General features: G+C 24.8%; 1 protein-coding gene across 4 annotated transcripts in view; it reads left to right on the forward strand.

Annotated features, from left to right (window-relative positions):
• The window catches only part of LOC100198472 (polycystin-2), a 93,581-nt gene that overhangs the window by 38,568 nt on the left and 36,769 nt on the right, over positions 1-18,244 (forward strand). For all 4 annotated transcript variants that reach the window (XM_065813935.1, XM_065813936.1, XM_065813937.1 and 1 more), the window contains exon 8: positions 6,047-6,182. In XM_065813935.1, the coding sequence (XP_065670007.1) occupies positions 6,047-6,182 (136 nt within the window). The remainder of the gene's footprint in view (positions 1-6,046; positions 6,183-18,244) is intronic.

Here is an 18,244-nt window from a genome sequence, read left to right on the forward strand (position 1 = left end):
ACTAAAGTAACATACAACCTAAGTAAAAGTTAGGAGTATCTCTAAATGAGTGGTGATAAACAAGCAATAATAGATAACTGAAAGTGCATTTTAGTTGTAAAAACTTTACTAAAAATAATATGGAAAGAAGGCGTTATAAAGAAAAAAGAAGTTTAAAGTTAAATTTAAGGTTTAAAGTTTATGGTGCATGACTTAGAAGCAGAATTTTTATATAATCAGGTACACTATATATCATAATATATGTGGGACTGTCATCTTTTAAAATATATTTGCTGCATTTAGAATTTTCTTACATTCATTAGAAGTTTTAGGAGGCTGTGTGCTTTTTTGCACTGTTGAAATTTAATTTTAATGTAAGTTGAAATTTAATTTTAATGTAAGATATAAGAAGTATAATAACCATTAAAAAATTACTTTAAATTTAGACTTGGTTTATATGTTTAATTTATATCCCATATACACTTCATATGCTTAATGTATATGCTGTATATGTTTTATATCCTCAATATATATGCTGTATATGCTTATATGCTTAATGTATATGTTAGTTAGTGGTATGCTGTATATATTTGATATGCTCAATGTATATGCTATATATGCTTTATATGCTCAATGCATATACTTTATATGTTTAATGTATATGCTGCATATGTTTTATATTCTCAATATATACTGTCAGGGACAAACTCAGATCTGTTTTAGTACTGGTGGAGCGGTATGGGCGCTCAAAAAAAAGCGCCCAAATTTATTTTATTGTTTGCTTTTCTATTAAAAATAGAAAAAAAAGTTTGCAGTTTTAAGCGCATTAGTATATAAATAATTTTCAGTTTATTTTAGCTATTTCATTTTTTCTTCAGGACAATAAAATGAATTAAAAAGCAATGTCCTTCAGTTTCATACTGAATATTTAAAAAAAAATGAATGTCTTTATGAAACTTAATTTTAAAAACTTGTTACAAAATTTTATAACAATGGAATGTATAAAAAGTTTACTTTTTCAAAAGATAAAACAATTTTAAAATAGCCATTCATAGTAAAATTAACTTTTGTTTGTTAGCAATTAAGAGTGAACTGCTTTTGATAATAAATGAACAAAAGTAAAATTTTCAGTCTTAATAACTATCACGCAAATTTAATTTTTGAATGAATGAACTTTTGGATGAATGAACTTTTGATCTTTAGCTTGCTATTTTAATTAACACGAGGAAAAGGAAAAAACGAAACAAACTTTCTCAGAAAGTTTTGTTTCGTTTTCATACTCTCTTTGAATAAAAATAAAAATAACAATTACAATAACTTAATGAAAGTTTTATTAAAATCTAGTTATTTTTAAACTGCAATGTCTTTAATCTTTAAAAAAAAACATTGTAAATGTAACTTATTTGTTAAACATAATTTTTTTAAATTATACTTAATGAATAAAAATATATAATATATTTTTTTAAAGTATGTTTTTTAATCAAAAAATTATATCATTTTTTAAATAATGTTTACTGTAATTATCTCTTCTTTAACTATCTTAAAAAAACTAATTTAAAAGATATATCTTAAAAAAATATATATCTTAAAAAAACTAATTTAAAAGATATCTTAAAATCACTTAAAAAATTATTAATGTTTAGTAAAAATTAAATGAACAGATTTGCTAATATTTAAATCGAAATTTTAAAAGTAAAATAATAGTAATTACGTTTATTAAATGCTTATGTTTTTTATTTAAATAGTTATTCAAATACAAGATGTAAAGCTATTATATTAATTTTACAAATATTACACAATTTAATATATGTAAATATATTATGTAATGTAAATAATAATTAAAAGTTGCTTAAAGTATTTAAACAAATTTAATTATTAATTATTTAAAACAGCAATAACTACTAATATTAATTTTACTAAAATATAGTTAATAAATGTTTAAAATACTACAAGCAATTTTCAATAATTATTTACAAATAGCGTGGTTAAATTCTTAAGTATAATAGTTTTCTTATCAGAACCATAGTCACAAGATTAGATAATTTGGAAGCGTACTATAGCTTTTTATATTATCTCTTTGTACCCAAAAAAACCAGAACCTAAATCCTTTGAAGTGTAAAATAGTAAAAGCATAATACATGTTCAGATAGCAGTAGTTTTGTGTCTAATTATCTCCTATTTGGTACAACTAACAAATTCTTTTCTTTATTTGAGGAGCCAAAATTTTTATTGTTGAATCATAAGGTTAAATTTAAAGGTGAACAAAAGTATCTTTCAGTTGCAGTTCAGTTTCTTAAACCTGTTTAATTAACTGAAGTGGAACTGAAATCTATTGTTGTGAATCTTGATTTATTATGCCTGGAGCAAACTGCTCAATATGTGGCTATGGTAGTAGAAGATATACAAAACAAAGAGAAAATCCAGTTAGTATTTTTAAACCTCCAAACCCAAATAAAAGCGAACTTATCTCAAATTGGAATAAAGAAATATTAAGAATCAAAATATTAAGAATACAAAAGATAGAGTTGTATCGCAAGATTTTAAATAAAAAATTAATAAGGATAATGTTTATATACGTGAAAAGCATTTTGAAAGTTCAGATATATACACCTGTAAGTGTGCTAAATAATTGTTGATATTTATTGAGTCTGGATTACATTACATATAATAATTTTATAATTACAGATGAAACAAGTATTATTTAATAAATTTTTAAAAATTTTTTCCCAGATAAGCAAAAAACTTTCTAAAAAGAAGTTTTTTTAAACATATCACTGTGCATTGCCAAAGTACAGCACTTCACATATGTGCTATAGCTTCAGATTTACAAGAAAAGGAAGAAGTCTGTAAAAAACTAATTTATAGCAATTTTGAAAATTTTTTGCAATTTTCTCTTAAAAAAGTTAAACTAGTTTCATTTTCTAAGTGGATTGTTTAAATTTCAAGTTTAAAGTTTTTGTTCCTCTAGAGTCTTAGAAGAAAATAAAATTTTAAGCCATTGTTCAGATATTGCACCATTAACTTTTTTACTTCTTAACTTAGAGTACAGTTTTTGGAATACATAACCTACAATATATTCTAAGCATCTTATACCTTTTTCAGAGACACTAATTTCCACATTTGAATTTGATTCCTCACTAATCTTTTTAAATAATAGTTTTTTGCTAATCTGGGAAAAAGTTCTTAAAAAATTATTAAACAATACTTGTTTTATCTGTAATTATAAAATTATTATATGTAATGTAATCCAGACTCAATAAATATCAACAATTATTTAGCTCACTTACAGGTGTATATATCTGAACTTTCAAAATACTTTTCACATATGTAAACACTATTCTTATTAATTTTTTATTTAAAATCTTGGGATACAACTCTATCTTTTGTAATGATTCTTAATATTTCCTAATTTTTTTTTAAAGCTTTGATTTTTTTGATATTAGAAAATTTAGACATAATGTTGTTAATTCTGATAATAATAGATAATATAGTTCTTTAGATGTTGCTTGTATCGCAACTGGCTCAACTCTGTACTTTAAGTGAAGATTAAAGTTTTTTGCATTGCCTTTGAATTCATTCATTTCTTGTAAAAAAAAAAGATTTAACTTGTAAATACTCTTTTACAGTTACAACCATATTTTTGAATCTTCTTAACAAAAGCAATCATTTGTTGACAGTTTATACTTTGGACATGTCAATAGATTTCTAAACTGTGTACTTTGAATACAAATTTCATTACTGACAACCTTGTGTTTAAAACTTATATACCTTTTCAGACCACCATCTGAAGGGTGACAGGAATAATGTCGAAAAATGAATTTCGGAATAGTGTCGAATATATAAAGAACTAATGTCGCAAAAAAAAAGGAATAGTGTCACAAAATGAATTTAATAAATAGTGTCGAAAACAAAAAAAAGAAACAGTGTTGCAAATAGTAAAATCGGAAAAACGTCAAAAACATAAAAAAGGAATAGTGTTGCAAATAGTGAAAACAGAATAGTGTCCCAAATAGTAAAATTGGAATAGTATTGCGAATGGTAAAAACAGAATAGTGTTGCAAATAGTAAAAATGGAATTGCAGTCGGAGAGAATTAGAAAAAAATAGGGTCAAAAACAGACAAAAATAGTATAATGCTGAAATTTGGCAGAGAGAAAGTGCACAGTCTTTGGGTGGGCATAAAAAGAAACCCAGTTGATTCCGCTACAGTAATATCCCTTTTGGGGCAATTTTAGGGGCAAAAAAGGGTCCATTTTGACACCTCTAAAATCTTATAAACTTTATATGGTTGGATAGAAAATTTTATCTTGATCAATATTTATATAAGAACAATGACTTATAAGCGAATAATTGAAAAACTATTTACATTTAAAAGTGTAAAAGTTCCATTTGAAGTTTTTGCTGCGATAAACATTTTGTCATGATGTTGTCAAAATATTGTCAAGAATTTTGTTTGATATATATATATATATATATATATATATATATATATATATATATATATATATATATATATATATATATATATATATATATATATATATATATAAATATATATATATACATATATATATATATATATGTATATATATATATACATATATAAATATATATATATATATATATATATATATATATATATACATACATACATACATATATAAATATACATATATATATATATATATACATATATATATATATATATACATATATATATATATATATATATATATATATATATATATATATATATATATATATATATATATATATATATATATATATATATATATATATATATATATATATGTATTATTGAAAACATTTAATACGAGTATATATTTATTTTAGTTTTATTTTTATTATACCTATTGTTTCCAAAAAAAGGTTTATTCTTTTTATTCTATTTTTTTGTTTTCGATACTATTCCTTAAACTCATTTGCGACACTATTCTGTTTTTTTTGTTTTCGTCACTATTCATTAAATTCATTTGTGACACTATTCTGTTTTTTTGTTTTTGACACTATTCATTAAACTCCTTTGCGATATTATTCCTTATTCTGTTATTCGACAATCAATCATGCGACAATTTGCGACACTGTTCCTTATTCACATTTTTGACAATCAAATTTGTGACAATTAAAATTTGCGACAATTAAAATTTTACGACACTATTCAGCCACACCGCTTTGAATAACTTCAAGCAGTCACTATAATTTAGAGTCTCTCTACATCCTTATGGTGTTGCTGTTTCAGTTTTTTGATAAAATAAATCTCATTATAATTGATCACTTTCTATCGAACTCCAAAGGACTTGCAAACTTTCATTTTCCATACTAATCTTTACGTTTGTTTTGCACTTTTAGCGGGCCGCAGGTACATTTTAAACATAAAAGTTCATAAGGGATCGATAACGGCCTGTGTTTCCGGACTATCTAATCTTGTGACTATGTTGTAACTAAAGTAACAAGGTTATACCTTTAAATCAACTCCTTATCTTCGGATAAAACTAAACAAGATAAATGCAAATGATTAAAATGATGATTAAAAAAATGAATAAAAATCTTAGTCACAGTACCGGTTTTAACTAGGGAACAAGGAGCAAGGGGTAGATGGGTGGTAATCTCAAGAACATCCCCCCCCCCCTTTAATGTTGCCAAAAAAAATACAGTATTCCTAAATAAACTCTTGGTTCGTCACTGACTGTATATGCTTTATATTTTTAATGTATATGCTATAAATGCTTTATATGCTCAATGCATATGCTTTATATGTTTAATGTATATGCTGTACAATGTTTATGCTGAATATGCTTTAAATGCATGTTCAGCGTAAATGTTGTTAAATAATGTGTATGCTAAATATGGTTTATATACTTAATGTGTATGCTATAAATGTTTTTTGTACTTAATCTATATTTAAAAAAATTTATCAAATTCATTCGTTTATTTAATTACTCATTCATAAAACTTTGTTTGATTTTAAATATAAAATTTTGATTAATTTTTTTATAAAAATGAGCAAATTACAAAATTTAAATTATTCAGTTTAATAAAATTTATAGCTGGGAGTATCAATCTGAACAAGAACTAGATGGTCAAAGTTTTTCTGGGCCTATATCTTCTTATGGAGGAGGTGGTTATACAGTTTTGTTTGGAGCAGATAGCGAAGAGTCTACTACAATTGTTAATTATCTAGAGGTTTAAGCTTATTCTATTTCCGTCATTATTTTAATATTAGATATTTTTATATAGTAAGCATAGAATTTCATGCAAACAGCCTTTGGCATCAAAAAAATCACACTGCCTTTAATTTTAGAAATGTTTTGTTTTACGTTTTAGATTTATAAAGTTTTTTTACATTCAGTTAATATTAATGCCATGTTGCTAGTCAAATTATTTATAATAAAAAAGATGTTTTTAGTCACTATACAACAGTTTTTTAGTCACTATACAACAGTTTTTAGTCACTATACAACAGTTTTTTAGTCACTATACAACAGTTTTTTAGTCACTATACAACAGTTTTTTAGTCACTATACAACAGTTTTTTAGTCACTATACAACAGTTTTTTAGTCACTATACAACAGTTTTTTAGTCACTATACAACAGTTTTTAGTCACTATACAACAGTTTTTTAGTCACTATACAACAGTTTTTAGTCACTATACAACAGTTTTTTAGTCACTATACAACAGTTTTTTAGTCACTATACAACAGTTTTTTAGTCACTATACAACAGTTTTTTAGTCACTATACAACAGTTTTTTAGTCACTATACAACAGTTTTTTAGTCACTATACAACAATTTTTTTATCACTATACAACAGTTTTTTAGTCACTATGAAAACAGTTTTTTAGTCACTATGACAACAGTTTTCTACATAAAATGAAAAAGCGTAAATCTTTTAACATTTAACTTTTAATCTTAACTGTGCAACAATGGAGTACGACATTTCTTTGAAACAAATACAAGTCGCTACCCAATTTTACCTATTATGTTTAAAAAAGTAATAAAATTAAAAAAAAAATTATTAACTAATATTTTTTTGATATAAAAAAGTATTAGTTTTTAAGACAAAACAGGGTAACTAGAGCATGTTAGTTAATGTAATATTTGTAATCAAATTTGATCTTGCAAAAATTGAATGATTGTGTAATAAACATATTCTAATTTTGTAATCAAACTGTTTCTCTTAATTGACAATAAACACCAAGAAAAGACAAAAATACCAAAAAATAAAATAAAGAAGCCATAACGACCGCTGTTGCCGATGTCCATGATAATAATTCTTTCTTGGAGAAAGGCAAGTATAAAATATAACACAATAGGGAACATACACAATAGGGTACAGCAAGAATATTTTTTCACTCTAAAAGCTTAGAAAAAAGTGTATTCTTATGTAAAAATAAATTTTAAGTAGGGTTTTTTTTAAATATTTTTTTGATTTGACAAAGTTTTGATATCCGACTTAGCATATTTAGAAATTTCATTTGAAAGAAAATACGCCCTTCATTGTATTTTACCAAAAATTAAATATTTTTAGACAACTGCAAGTTTGTTTGATTTGTTTCATTGTTATTATTTTACATAGATTCTATCTGCAGTGCAGATTTTGCACTTTTCAGGGGAGCATTAAAAGTACTTTTTATAAGATTTTAATGAATAAAAAGTTCTTAAGACTTTCTTTTTTTGTTTTAGAAATTAGAAAGAGGTTGTGTTAATGATGTGGTTTCAACAAAGAATAGGTGGGTTATCCTCTATCTTACCCAAATGATATTTTAATAACACTATTAAAATACTTTCAAAAAAACAATAGATAGGTCTATTACCATTAAAAGCCTAATAAAATTTCTATCTTTGTTTTAAACACAGGAAACAACTCTCTATGTTGAGCTCTAACTCTAATATACCTATCTTTTGGCTCTGGTCCAACTACCGACATAGATGCTATTGTCACTTGTTTTACAGCATGTTCAGTAATTTGGGTATGAGTTTTAACAGAAGGAATTTTAAAGGTGTCAATCTAAGCAATAACAACTTATCTTTAGTAAGCGAACAATAAAAACAGGCTCTTGTACTTCTTTGTTTTACCATTTAACTGGCCCTTGAAGAGCAGTTGCTGCAAAGTTCAGTTAATGTGTTTTTCTTGGTCAAATTCGCATATCTGCAAGGATATCATTACCCCATTGTTTTAAAATATGGTAAATTGTAAAGTTGCAGTATTCCGCATTATTAATGATAACAATGAGATTAAAATACTTTCATGATTTGCATACCAAGCTCCTAACAGGATGTAAGTAGGATGTAGGGTGTCAAATTTCTTTTACCCTACCAGATTAATTTCTGAGAATTCTTAATTAAATAAGAACATGATAAAAATGTTCCATTTTTAAGTTTGTCTTTTACTTTTATGCCAAAAAAAGTTATAAGTAAAATTAAAAATAAATTAAGACAAGTAACAAGTAGATTTTCCAATTCTGTTCAGTTAAGTCATGTTTCCTTGTCCAAATAAAGACTATTCTCGTGCTTGAAGTGAGCCATCCGGGATGATTTAAGGAGTCATATTGAATTTCTCTTAGATAAGGTGACAGCACACCAATCTTAACTGATTTACATAGCTTGTAGGATTGTTTTTGATCTGTTAACAAATTTTTTAGTATTTTTTCTGAAATGTCAACAAAGCTCTCTCTGTCTAGAAAAGCCTTGAGGATCATACTCCATTTTATTAACATCAAAAAGAAATTTTTCCACATAACCTACAAATCCAGTACTACATGTTGTTACATCAGTTCCTACTATTAGGTCACGCAAAAACAACTCATTTGAATGAAACATGCATATGGAAAAGGCACTTGTGACCTAACAGCTTTTCAAGAAGTGCTATAGCACCACCTTTCCAGCCAGTGTTAATTGAAGTATTATCTGACCCAAGTACTAAACTTGATTCAGTAAGAATATATATATAGCAAAATATATAGCACAATATATATATATAGCAAAAATATACACTTTCAGCAATCTTTTTAGCTGGCTTATCTGGATGAATTAGTTTTCACTATATTACTTGCCCTACTAATTATATAACAGGCTGTATTGAGCACTCTTACTGGAAACATTAACACAATTCCTACAATATATATATATATATATATATATATATATATATATATATATATATATATATATATATATATATATATATATATATATATATATATATATATATATATATATATATATATATATATAAAATGATTTAGACCGCTTAAATGTAGGATTAACAAAATATATATAAAGATACATACAATATATAAACATATACGCACAATATAATATATATATATATATATATATATATATATTTATATATATATACATATATATATATATATATATATATATATATATATATATGTATATATATATATATATGTATATATATATATATATATATATATATACATATATATATATATATATATATATATATATATATATACATACATATACATATACATATACATATACATATACATATACATATACATATACATATACATATATATATATATATATATATATATATATATATATATATATATATATATATATATATATATATATATATATATATATATATATAAATATATATTGTAAGAATTGTGTTTATATTTCCAGTTAGAGTGCTCAATACAGCGTGTTATATAATTAGTAGAGAAAGTAATATAGTGAAAACTAAATAATTATTAAGATATATTTCAATTACATAACTAAAAGTTTCACGCAATAGCAATCATAAGATGTAACGACAATAAAAAAGTAACGAAAATAATTATATACAAAAAGTACAATGGAGTGTCCGCTTTGATGACATTAAAGTTCTTTATTAAAAATTTATTTTTGTGGTGGCATTTTGATGCAAGCTCGGTTCGTTTGTTAAGCAAATTTAATGGTGATGTAATAATGTGATATTTTTCTGTCAAGCATAAATTGCAAAATTTACCACCAGGTTCGAATGACACCACTTGATCGAGAATATTCCATTTTAGTATAGGTTCTAAAGCTTTATTTTTGCATTCCCACATAAATTTCGAAGGTTTAGTGGAGTTGGCCTTACTTTCATAAACAAAAGAGTTTTTATGTTATATCACCTGTCTTAGAAAGTTTTCTCAGTAAGCCCAATGTAATAATCCTTCTTCTCATTGGTGAGTTTTTACATTGCAAATATAAATAAGATTTTTTGTAAGGCATTTTCCATTGAGTGGCCATAAGGTGATTTGTCGACAATTGCATAATTGATTGACATTTTCATGAGAATTAAATAATATATTTTTATTATGAGAAGTAATAATATTCTTGATGTTTGGAAGGCAGCTATAACTAACCTTTAAGTTGTTTGGATTAAAAAGTTTGTAAAATTTGTGGCCTTTAGGGAAACATTTATCAATTGTACTCAAAAATGTTTCTGATGTTGAGCAAATAAGGTAGGTTAAACTAGATAATGTTTCTTTTTTGAGTTTTTGTATTATATTTCTGAATATTTGGAATGAAATTGATCTTATCTTTAAATCCACAAGAATTGAGAGCGTTATTATAAAATGGTGCGGCACTATCAAAAGCTTCTTTGTTTGAAGATATATTACTGATGCGATTAGAGATCATTTTTGATATCAGTTTAATAATGCTTGGTGGATGATTGGAACTGATGTTGATATATAAAGCATTATCTCCTGGTTTTCTATAAGGTTTAAAAGAGTTCTCAGAAAGGTTAAATGTGATATCAAGAAAAATTAGATTTTTAAGTTTGGTCTGATAGTGATGTTAAGATTAAAATTTTCTTTAAAAGTTTTTATTTGATTTTTTCCGATTGAGGACCACTAATATTATAGAAGCAGCAAAGACCATCATCTCTATATAGTCCGGTAGTATTAAGACCATATTCTTTGGCAATAGTGTATAAGATATAAAGGCCAACTAGTTTGCATAAATTGGCTCTGTCAAAATTACCCATGGTGACATCGAAATTAGGGTCTGGGTAATTTTTAATCCACATACTATTTCCTGAAAAAAGTAAAGATTTCCTAGTGTGGTAAATAATTTCAAGTGAATTATCAGGAATTTTGGTGAATTGTTTTGCATGTTTATAGAATCTTGAAGAAGTTGTTTTGAAATTGAAAAGTAAAACTCGTCAATATCGTACTGAATTAAAGTACATTTATTTTTTTCAGGTATGGATTTGATCCATTTTATGATGTCATTTGTATTGTGCCATTGGTGTACGTGGGTAGCATTCCTAACTTTACTATTGATATCATCTCATAAAATTTTACTTACTTTTCCAAGTTCAGGTTTAGCTGGATTTATTAATTGGCACTGTGTATTGTTGGGGAAATTATCCTTATGATCTTTGAAGGTAATTAATGCTGTATTCATGGCAAGACGCTCTAGCCATTTAGTAAGTTTTGGTTTTGAAAATGATTTAATTAAGCTAATTACGAACATTTCATTTTTTACAATTCAAAACAATTTTTAAAAGCAATTGCAAACTGACATAGTAAAAATAAAATCTTCAAGTAATGTTTTTGTCTTTGCTGATAAATCAAGAAACCTGTATGAGCTAGATAAACCTTCGTATCAAATATACTGAAAATATTACTAAAACCTATACAAAATTTGTTATATCACACATTATAACATTAAAACAGATGCTAAAATCATAGCAAAAGACTTGGACATAGATGATAGGCTAGCATCTAGCCATGTATACAGCATTTATTACCCATTCAAAAACCTTGCTTATGATAGGAAGAAGACTAATGGAATGATAGTTAGGCGAATCTGATTGCTCCCCAGAATTTTGAAAATAGGGATACAGATGCCGCTTTCCAGCATCCCAGAAAACATGACTCCGATAAGCACTTGTTTGTTTTGAAAGTATGGATCTCAAGGAGAACACTTCTGCAAGACTACAACAAGTATGTTGTCTGGACCACAAGCTATAGAAGAGTTTAAGCAGGAAATCACTTTTGATACAGAAGCTGGAATAATATATATAAATATATATATATATATATATATATATATATATATATATATATATATATATATATATATATATATATATATATATATATATATATATATATATATATATATATATATATATATATATATATATATATATATATATATATATATATATATATATATATATATATATATATATATATATATATATATATATATATATATATATATATATATATATATATATATTAGGAGTGTTCAAAAAAATAAAATTTTCAAAATGCGAATACACAAGAAGCCTAATTTGGGGAAAATTAAAAAAAAATGCAATTACAAAAAAAAAAAATTCCAATTATAAAAAAAATATTGATGTTTACAAATTGTTCCTAAATTATTTGACTTTAAGCACAAGGTAAATCTCAATTATCAAGACGTTTTCTAATGAAAAAGTGGTCCATAGCAAACCTATCTTGAAATTTAATTTTACATAAGAATACACTTTTCCTTAAGCTTAACTTTTTTTTTTAAACATAAGAATCTCAATGTACCCTACTGCACAGATAATTTGGATATAAGCGGCAGATAATTATACAATACTATTTAAACAATACTAACTTATTCTTTGTTGCTGTACAAAGGATAGGTTAGTATTGTATTATTGATTTATAAGCAAATATATATATATATACCAATATATATATATATATATATATATATATATATATATATATATATATATATATATATATATATACACAGTGGTGGCCAAAAGTATGGAAACTTTTTTAAAATTACATTTTTTTTTATTTGTATTAAATAAAACCAAAATTATTTAACCCGAGTGTACTTGCAATAGTCTACTTTATATATACTACAAGTTTGAACTTGTCTTTTCTAAGACATTTTATTACATACTAATATTTCTTAATTTCGATTGGACAAAAGTATGGAAACTTGTTCACACTTATCACTAAACATAAACAAATCTTATCATTTAGAATTAAAACGCGTTAGAATTGACATCTTTGTTAGTTCATCATAGTTTACTTTTATATTAATCAGTATGGCACCGCGAAAATATTATTCTAGTGATATTAAAAATAAAATAGTTGAGTGTTTTAAAAACGGTAATAAACCAATTGATATTTCTCGAAATTTTCAAGTTCCAAAAGGTACAGTTTCAAAAATTATTTAAAAATTCAAAGAAAGGGGAACTGTGGAAGTGAAAATGAAACCTGGAAGACCAAGAAAAACAACAAAAAGATTGGATAAAGTTATAAAAAATACTTCTACAAAAGATCCTAGAAAGTCATCAAAGGATATAAAAGAAGAAATCTTGGAACAGCATGGAGTTTTATTATCTGACAGGACAGTTCGTAGAAGGTTAAATGATGTGGGCTTATTTGGAAGAGTGGCTGTCAAAAAACCGTTAATTTCTAAGAAAAATAAGATGGGTAGATTATTGTTTGCAAGGTAACATTTAAAATGGTCATAAGTTTCCATACTTATGACCAGGCCTAATTTAAAAATTTAATTTTTTTTTGTATATGTTAATAAAAAATAAATGTTTTATTTTATTAAAAAGTTGTATTACGACTTCAATAAACATATGCATTTTTTATAAATAAATAAAAAGCATTTTTGAAAAGTTTCCATACTTTTGGCCACCACTGTATATATATATATATATATATATATATATATATATATATATATATATATATATATATATATATAATATATATATATATATATATATATATATATATATATATATATATATATATATATATATATATATATATATATATATATATATATATATATATATATATATATATATATATATATATATGTAAAAATGGGGACCTACCTTATTATTTTTTTATTTAATAGGTTTTTATTAATTTTTTTAAATAAAAACTTATTAAATTTTTTTTGAGGCCATCAGCAGCTCATTCTATAGATCATCCAGGTTATTTTTTGAAAATCAGGAAAATTGTTTGGAAAAAATATCTGGAATATGTTTTCCCTTTTTTTCCTCTTAATTTTGCTTTTAGCTGAGTTGTTTCAAATTTTTTCAATTTTAGTATAAGTGATGAGTGAAAAAGCTGAAAAAACAATTGTATTTTAGAAATATATTCTTAAACTTGTATACGTATGGAAAATGTTTTGGCTATCCGGAAAAACTAAAAGTTGAGAAGTATCAGGATAAAGATAATCCCTGTTGTTAGGACTCTTGCCCTGTTAATTTTAAAGAAAATTAAAGTTTTCATGTAAAATCTTTCTATAAAAAAGAAAGTTGTCTCTTTAATGCCTACACTTAATCTATTACTTAACAAATTAAATCCTTAACCTCATATGCGCAACAAGTTTCTAACGGTGTTGTCATGTTTTTAGAAATTTTTAAAAGCTTTTTAAAAAATTCTTTCCCATTCGTTTGTTATAGTATATATCTTTATACATAATATGCATATAACATCTATAGACCTTTAAAGTTGTTTTATTTTGTATTCTAGGAAATTGGGAAAGATTTAAAAAAAAATTAAGTGTGAAAACAAAAGGATTTAATCCCAGGCAAAGCGTTTATGCAATAAAATTTAATAAAAAGCGTTTTAAACGTTTTATAAAAATTTATATAAATATTTATGCAATAAAATTTTCAAGCACTTTATAAAAGCACTTTAACCACTTTGGCATCCTACAATATTATCTTTTCAAAGTAATGAAAGGGGTTTAATGATGGAGTTATAATGATTTTTTTTATTAAACACTGTTTAATAAACTAAAGACTTATTGAACTTTATAAAACGGCATATAAACGTTTTATAAAAATTTATATAAATATTTATGCAATAAAATTTTCAAGTAAAAGTAAATCTGTTACATTTGATATAATTTTTAATAATTTACATAATTTGAAGTTTATGTCAGATATTTGCATAGACTTTTGCTTCACACTAATAAAATACAAATCATGGCGGATTGTGGTTTCAAAAAAATGCCTAACAGCTTTGTAAAATTAAAGATATTTTTATTTACATATTTATTAGCAAATTAAAAAAACATAAGAATTTTTAATAGTTTTCAATTGTATGCCAATTTGAACAAACACGTCATCTGATTAATCTAAAAAAAGTAATAGAATTAAAAAAAGGAAAAAAATGCATTAACTGGAAATCAATTTATATATACATAATAACAAAACAAAGTATATAAAGAAAAGTATATATTTACAAAAAAAATTTAACTAAATATTTGCATTATCAATTATCAATTGGTAGATTAACCAACTACAAAAATACCAATTATAGATGCAGCGTATTTTTTTTCCCACCACTCTCTCTCCTCATACTTTACTTTCTACAGAATCAACACACTATATTAGAAAAAAAAAGGAGAAGGGCGGAGATTTTGCCCTATATTTAAGTTTGCACCTTATGTGCCTTATGAAAGTCGGCCCTCTATTTGATCTGCAATAAGCTGAAAAAGCATTGTAAAATATGTCTAAAATGAAAAAAAATAATAATAATAAATTAAGACATGATAAAAGAAGTAAAAACATAAAAGATTAACACCACAAACTAATTTACCTGTTGCTGATGCTTTTTCTAGAGCATTGTTAAAAATAGTCAAAATCTGTAAGAAAAGACACTTATTGCATTGACAATTAGCTATTACACAAAAGACAATTAGCTATTACACAAAAGACAATTAGCTATTACACAAAAGACAATTAGCTATTACACAAAATAACAAAAACACAATAGCTATTGGTGCAAACAAATTTTGCAATTTGATCAGAAAATGAAATTATTCTTACCTTGATTGCAACAACTAATTTCCTTTTAAACTATTAACTAATGATCAACTTGGCAAATTTTAAATAATTAAAGTTTACTAAGTTATAAATATTTTAACAGTAGACAAAGTAAAAGTAAGTTAGTAGAGCACCTAAACTAAAGAAATAAAATAACACCTAAAAATAACACCTAAATTTGTTATGTGATGCATATTATGCCTATAGAGTTCTTGCCTAGCCTGATTTTTTTTTGGTCACAATTTATTTCAGCACGCCTAGGCTCATCTTTTTCATTTTGGCGACAGTTTATCTCAGCTCGCTTAACCTGGTTTTTTTTATTTTGAATAAGTCTAATAGTTTCACTTCTTAAATTATCAGAATTAAGCATCAATGGAGTGCGTGTAAAAATGAAGCTTAAAATAATCAAAGTTGAACTTTTATTTTTAGATTGAGTTTTCTTTCTTAAACTCATCTAAAATACAGTGTAAGCAAATAAAACAGCATAATATAATAATCTAATTATATTCTACTCTACCATCAGTCATATTTAAATTAGATGTTTTAAAATAATTGAGCAATATGTAAAGATAATATATTTCTATCAAGAACTTAAACTAAAGTTATAAATAAATTGATATAAACTTTTCAACTAATAATGTTATAAATTTAAAGTAGTTCTTATTAATTATTGACAAAATAATATGAGTATTTAATTAAAAAAAAATAACAATAAGAAGTAATTAAAAGCAGCAATGGTTAGCATTGAACAGTGATAACCCTCCATCATTAAACCCCTTTCATTACTTTGAAATGTACTTAATGTAAGATTTGCAGTAAATAAGTAAATACAAAACTAATAATAGAAAACCTGTATAAACAATTATTTGTTTCAAGTGAAGAAACTTGAAAACATTAAAACTTTTTGAACTATTTTAATTTTTTTATATACTTAATATTCTAAAGAAAAAAAAGGTCACTAACACAATACAGAAATATAATCCCATATAACATTAACACATATAAACGCATAATAAATAACACACAAATATAAATAAATATATAAATAAAGAAAAATATATCAGTTAAAAACTTTACAAATACAGCCTTATTTTTGTAATATTTGTTTAATGACATACCTCATAATAAATGTTTAACAACTTTAAAAAAACAAACAATCAAACGACCTGGTTTTTTTAATATTATAAAAGCAAACAGATTTTTTTTAACTTTTTTAAAATAAGGTATTGAACGATCTTGTTTTTTAACATGTAATATAGAGTTGACCATGTCAGATGCAAAGGTTTTAGAGATAAACACTAACTTTATCAAGAGTTTGACCTCTTGACCATTGAAAAGAGCAACGTCTTCTAGAGTCATTATCATCTTCTAATTTAAAAAATAAAATTACAGATTAATATTCTTTAAATACAATTAATAAAAAACTTTATTTCTGTTATCCTTATAATGCATGAATTAAATAAATTACCTGACTTTAAAAGTTACTCTACTAATTTAAAAATAACATAATGTTTATCCTTTACTACAGAAGTTTTCAAATTAAATTTTTTTTATTCTTATTACTAATTAAGCTAATGAAGCAAAGTTTTTAATCTTATTACTGATTAAGCAGATATTAAAAGATTATTAAGCAAAGATTATAAGGCAAAGCATGCTTAGAAAAATCTGTGTAAACGCGCATAAATGGGTAACAGCAGAATTAAGTCAAGCAATAGTATATAGTGAGATATATATATTTATATATATATATATATATATATATATATATATATATATATATATATATATATATATATATATATATATATATATATATATATATATATATATATACATACACAGTATCGGACAAAACGAGTGTAACCAAATAATGCTAATTTAGTTTCTTCTTATAAAAGTGCTGCATTTTTTCAATTTAGAGAAATAACTATGTAACTGTTTAGAGACAAAGTTCTTCAAGTTATATTCATCACAAAGTTTATTATTTGTACACGAAAATTAATAAATTATTCAAAAGTATTAAAAAATGTTGATTTCCTTCTGGACAAAACAAGTGCAACTCGACAAAATGTTGACCAAGCTGTATTTCCCTATCCATATTTCGTGGCGAATCCTTTGTTGTCAATCACAGCCTTGCATCTCCGAGGCATAGATTCGATCAGGTGATCAATGAAACTTTGTGGAATCGCTACCCAGGCTTTTTGGATTTGTTCAAACAGTTGATCCTTATTATGAACACCTTCACGATTAATTCTGCGGTTGACGATCTCCCACAGGTTCTCGATAGGGTTGAGATCCGGAGATTGAGGCGGCCAATCCATCACCGATAGGTGGTTGTCTTGAAACGACTGCTTGACTACTTTTGCAGTGTGTTTCGGATCGTTGTCTTGCTGAAAAACCCATTTTATTGG

The sequence above is a fragment of the Hydra vulgaris genome, chromosome 12 (assembly GCF_038396675.1).
Source record: "Hydra vulgaris chromosome 12, alternate assembly HydraT2T_AEP".
In the NCBI taxonomy this organism is placed as follows: Eukaryota; Metazoa; Cnidaria; class Hydrozoa; order Anthoathecata; family Hydridae; genus Hydra; species Hydra vulgaris.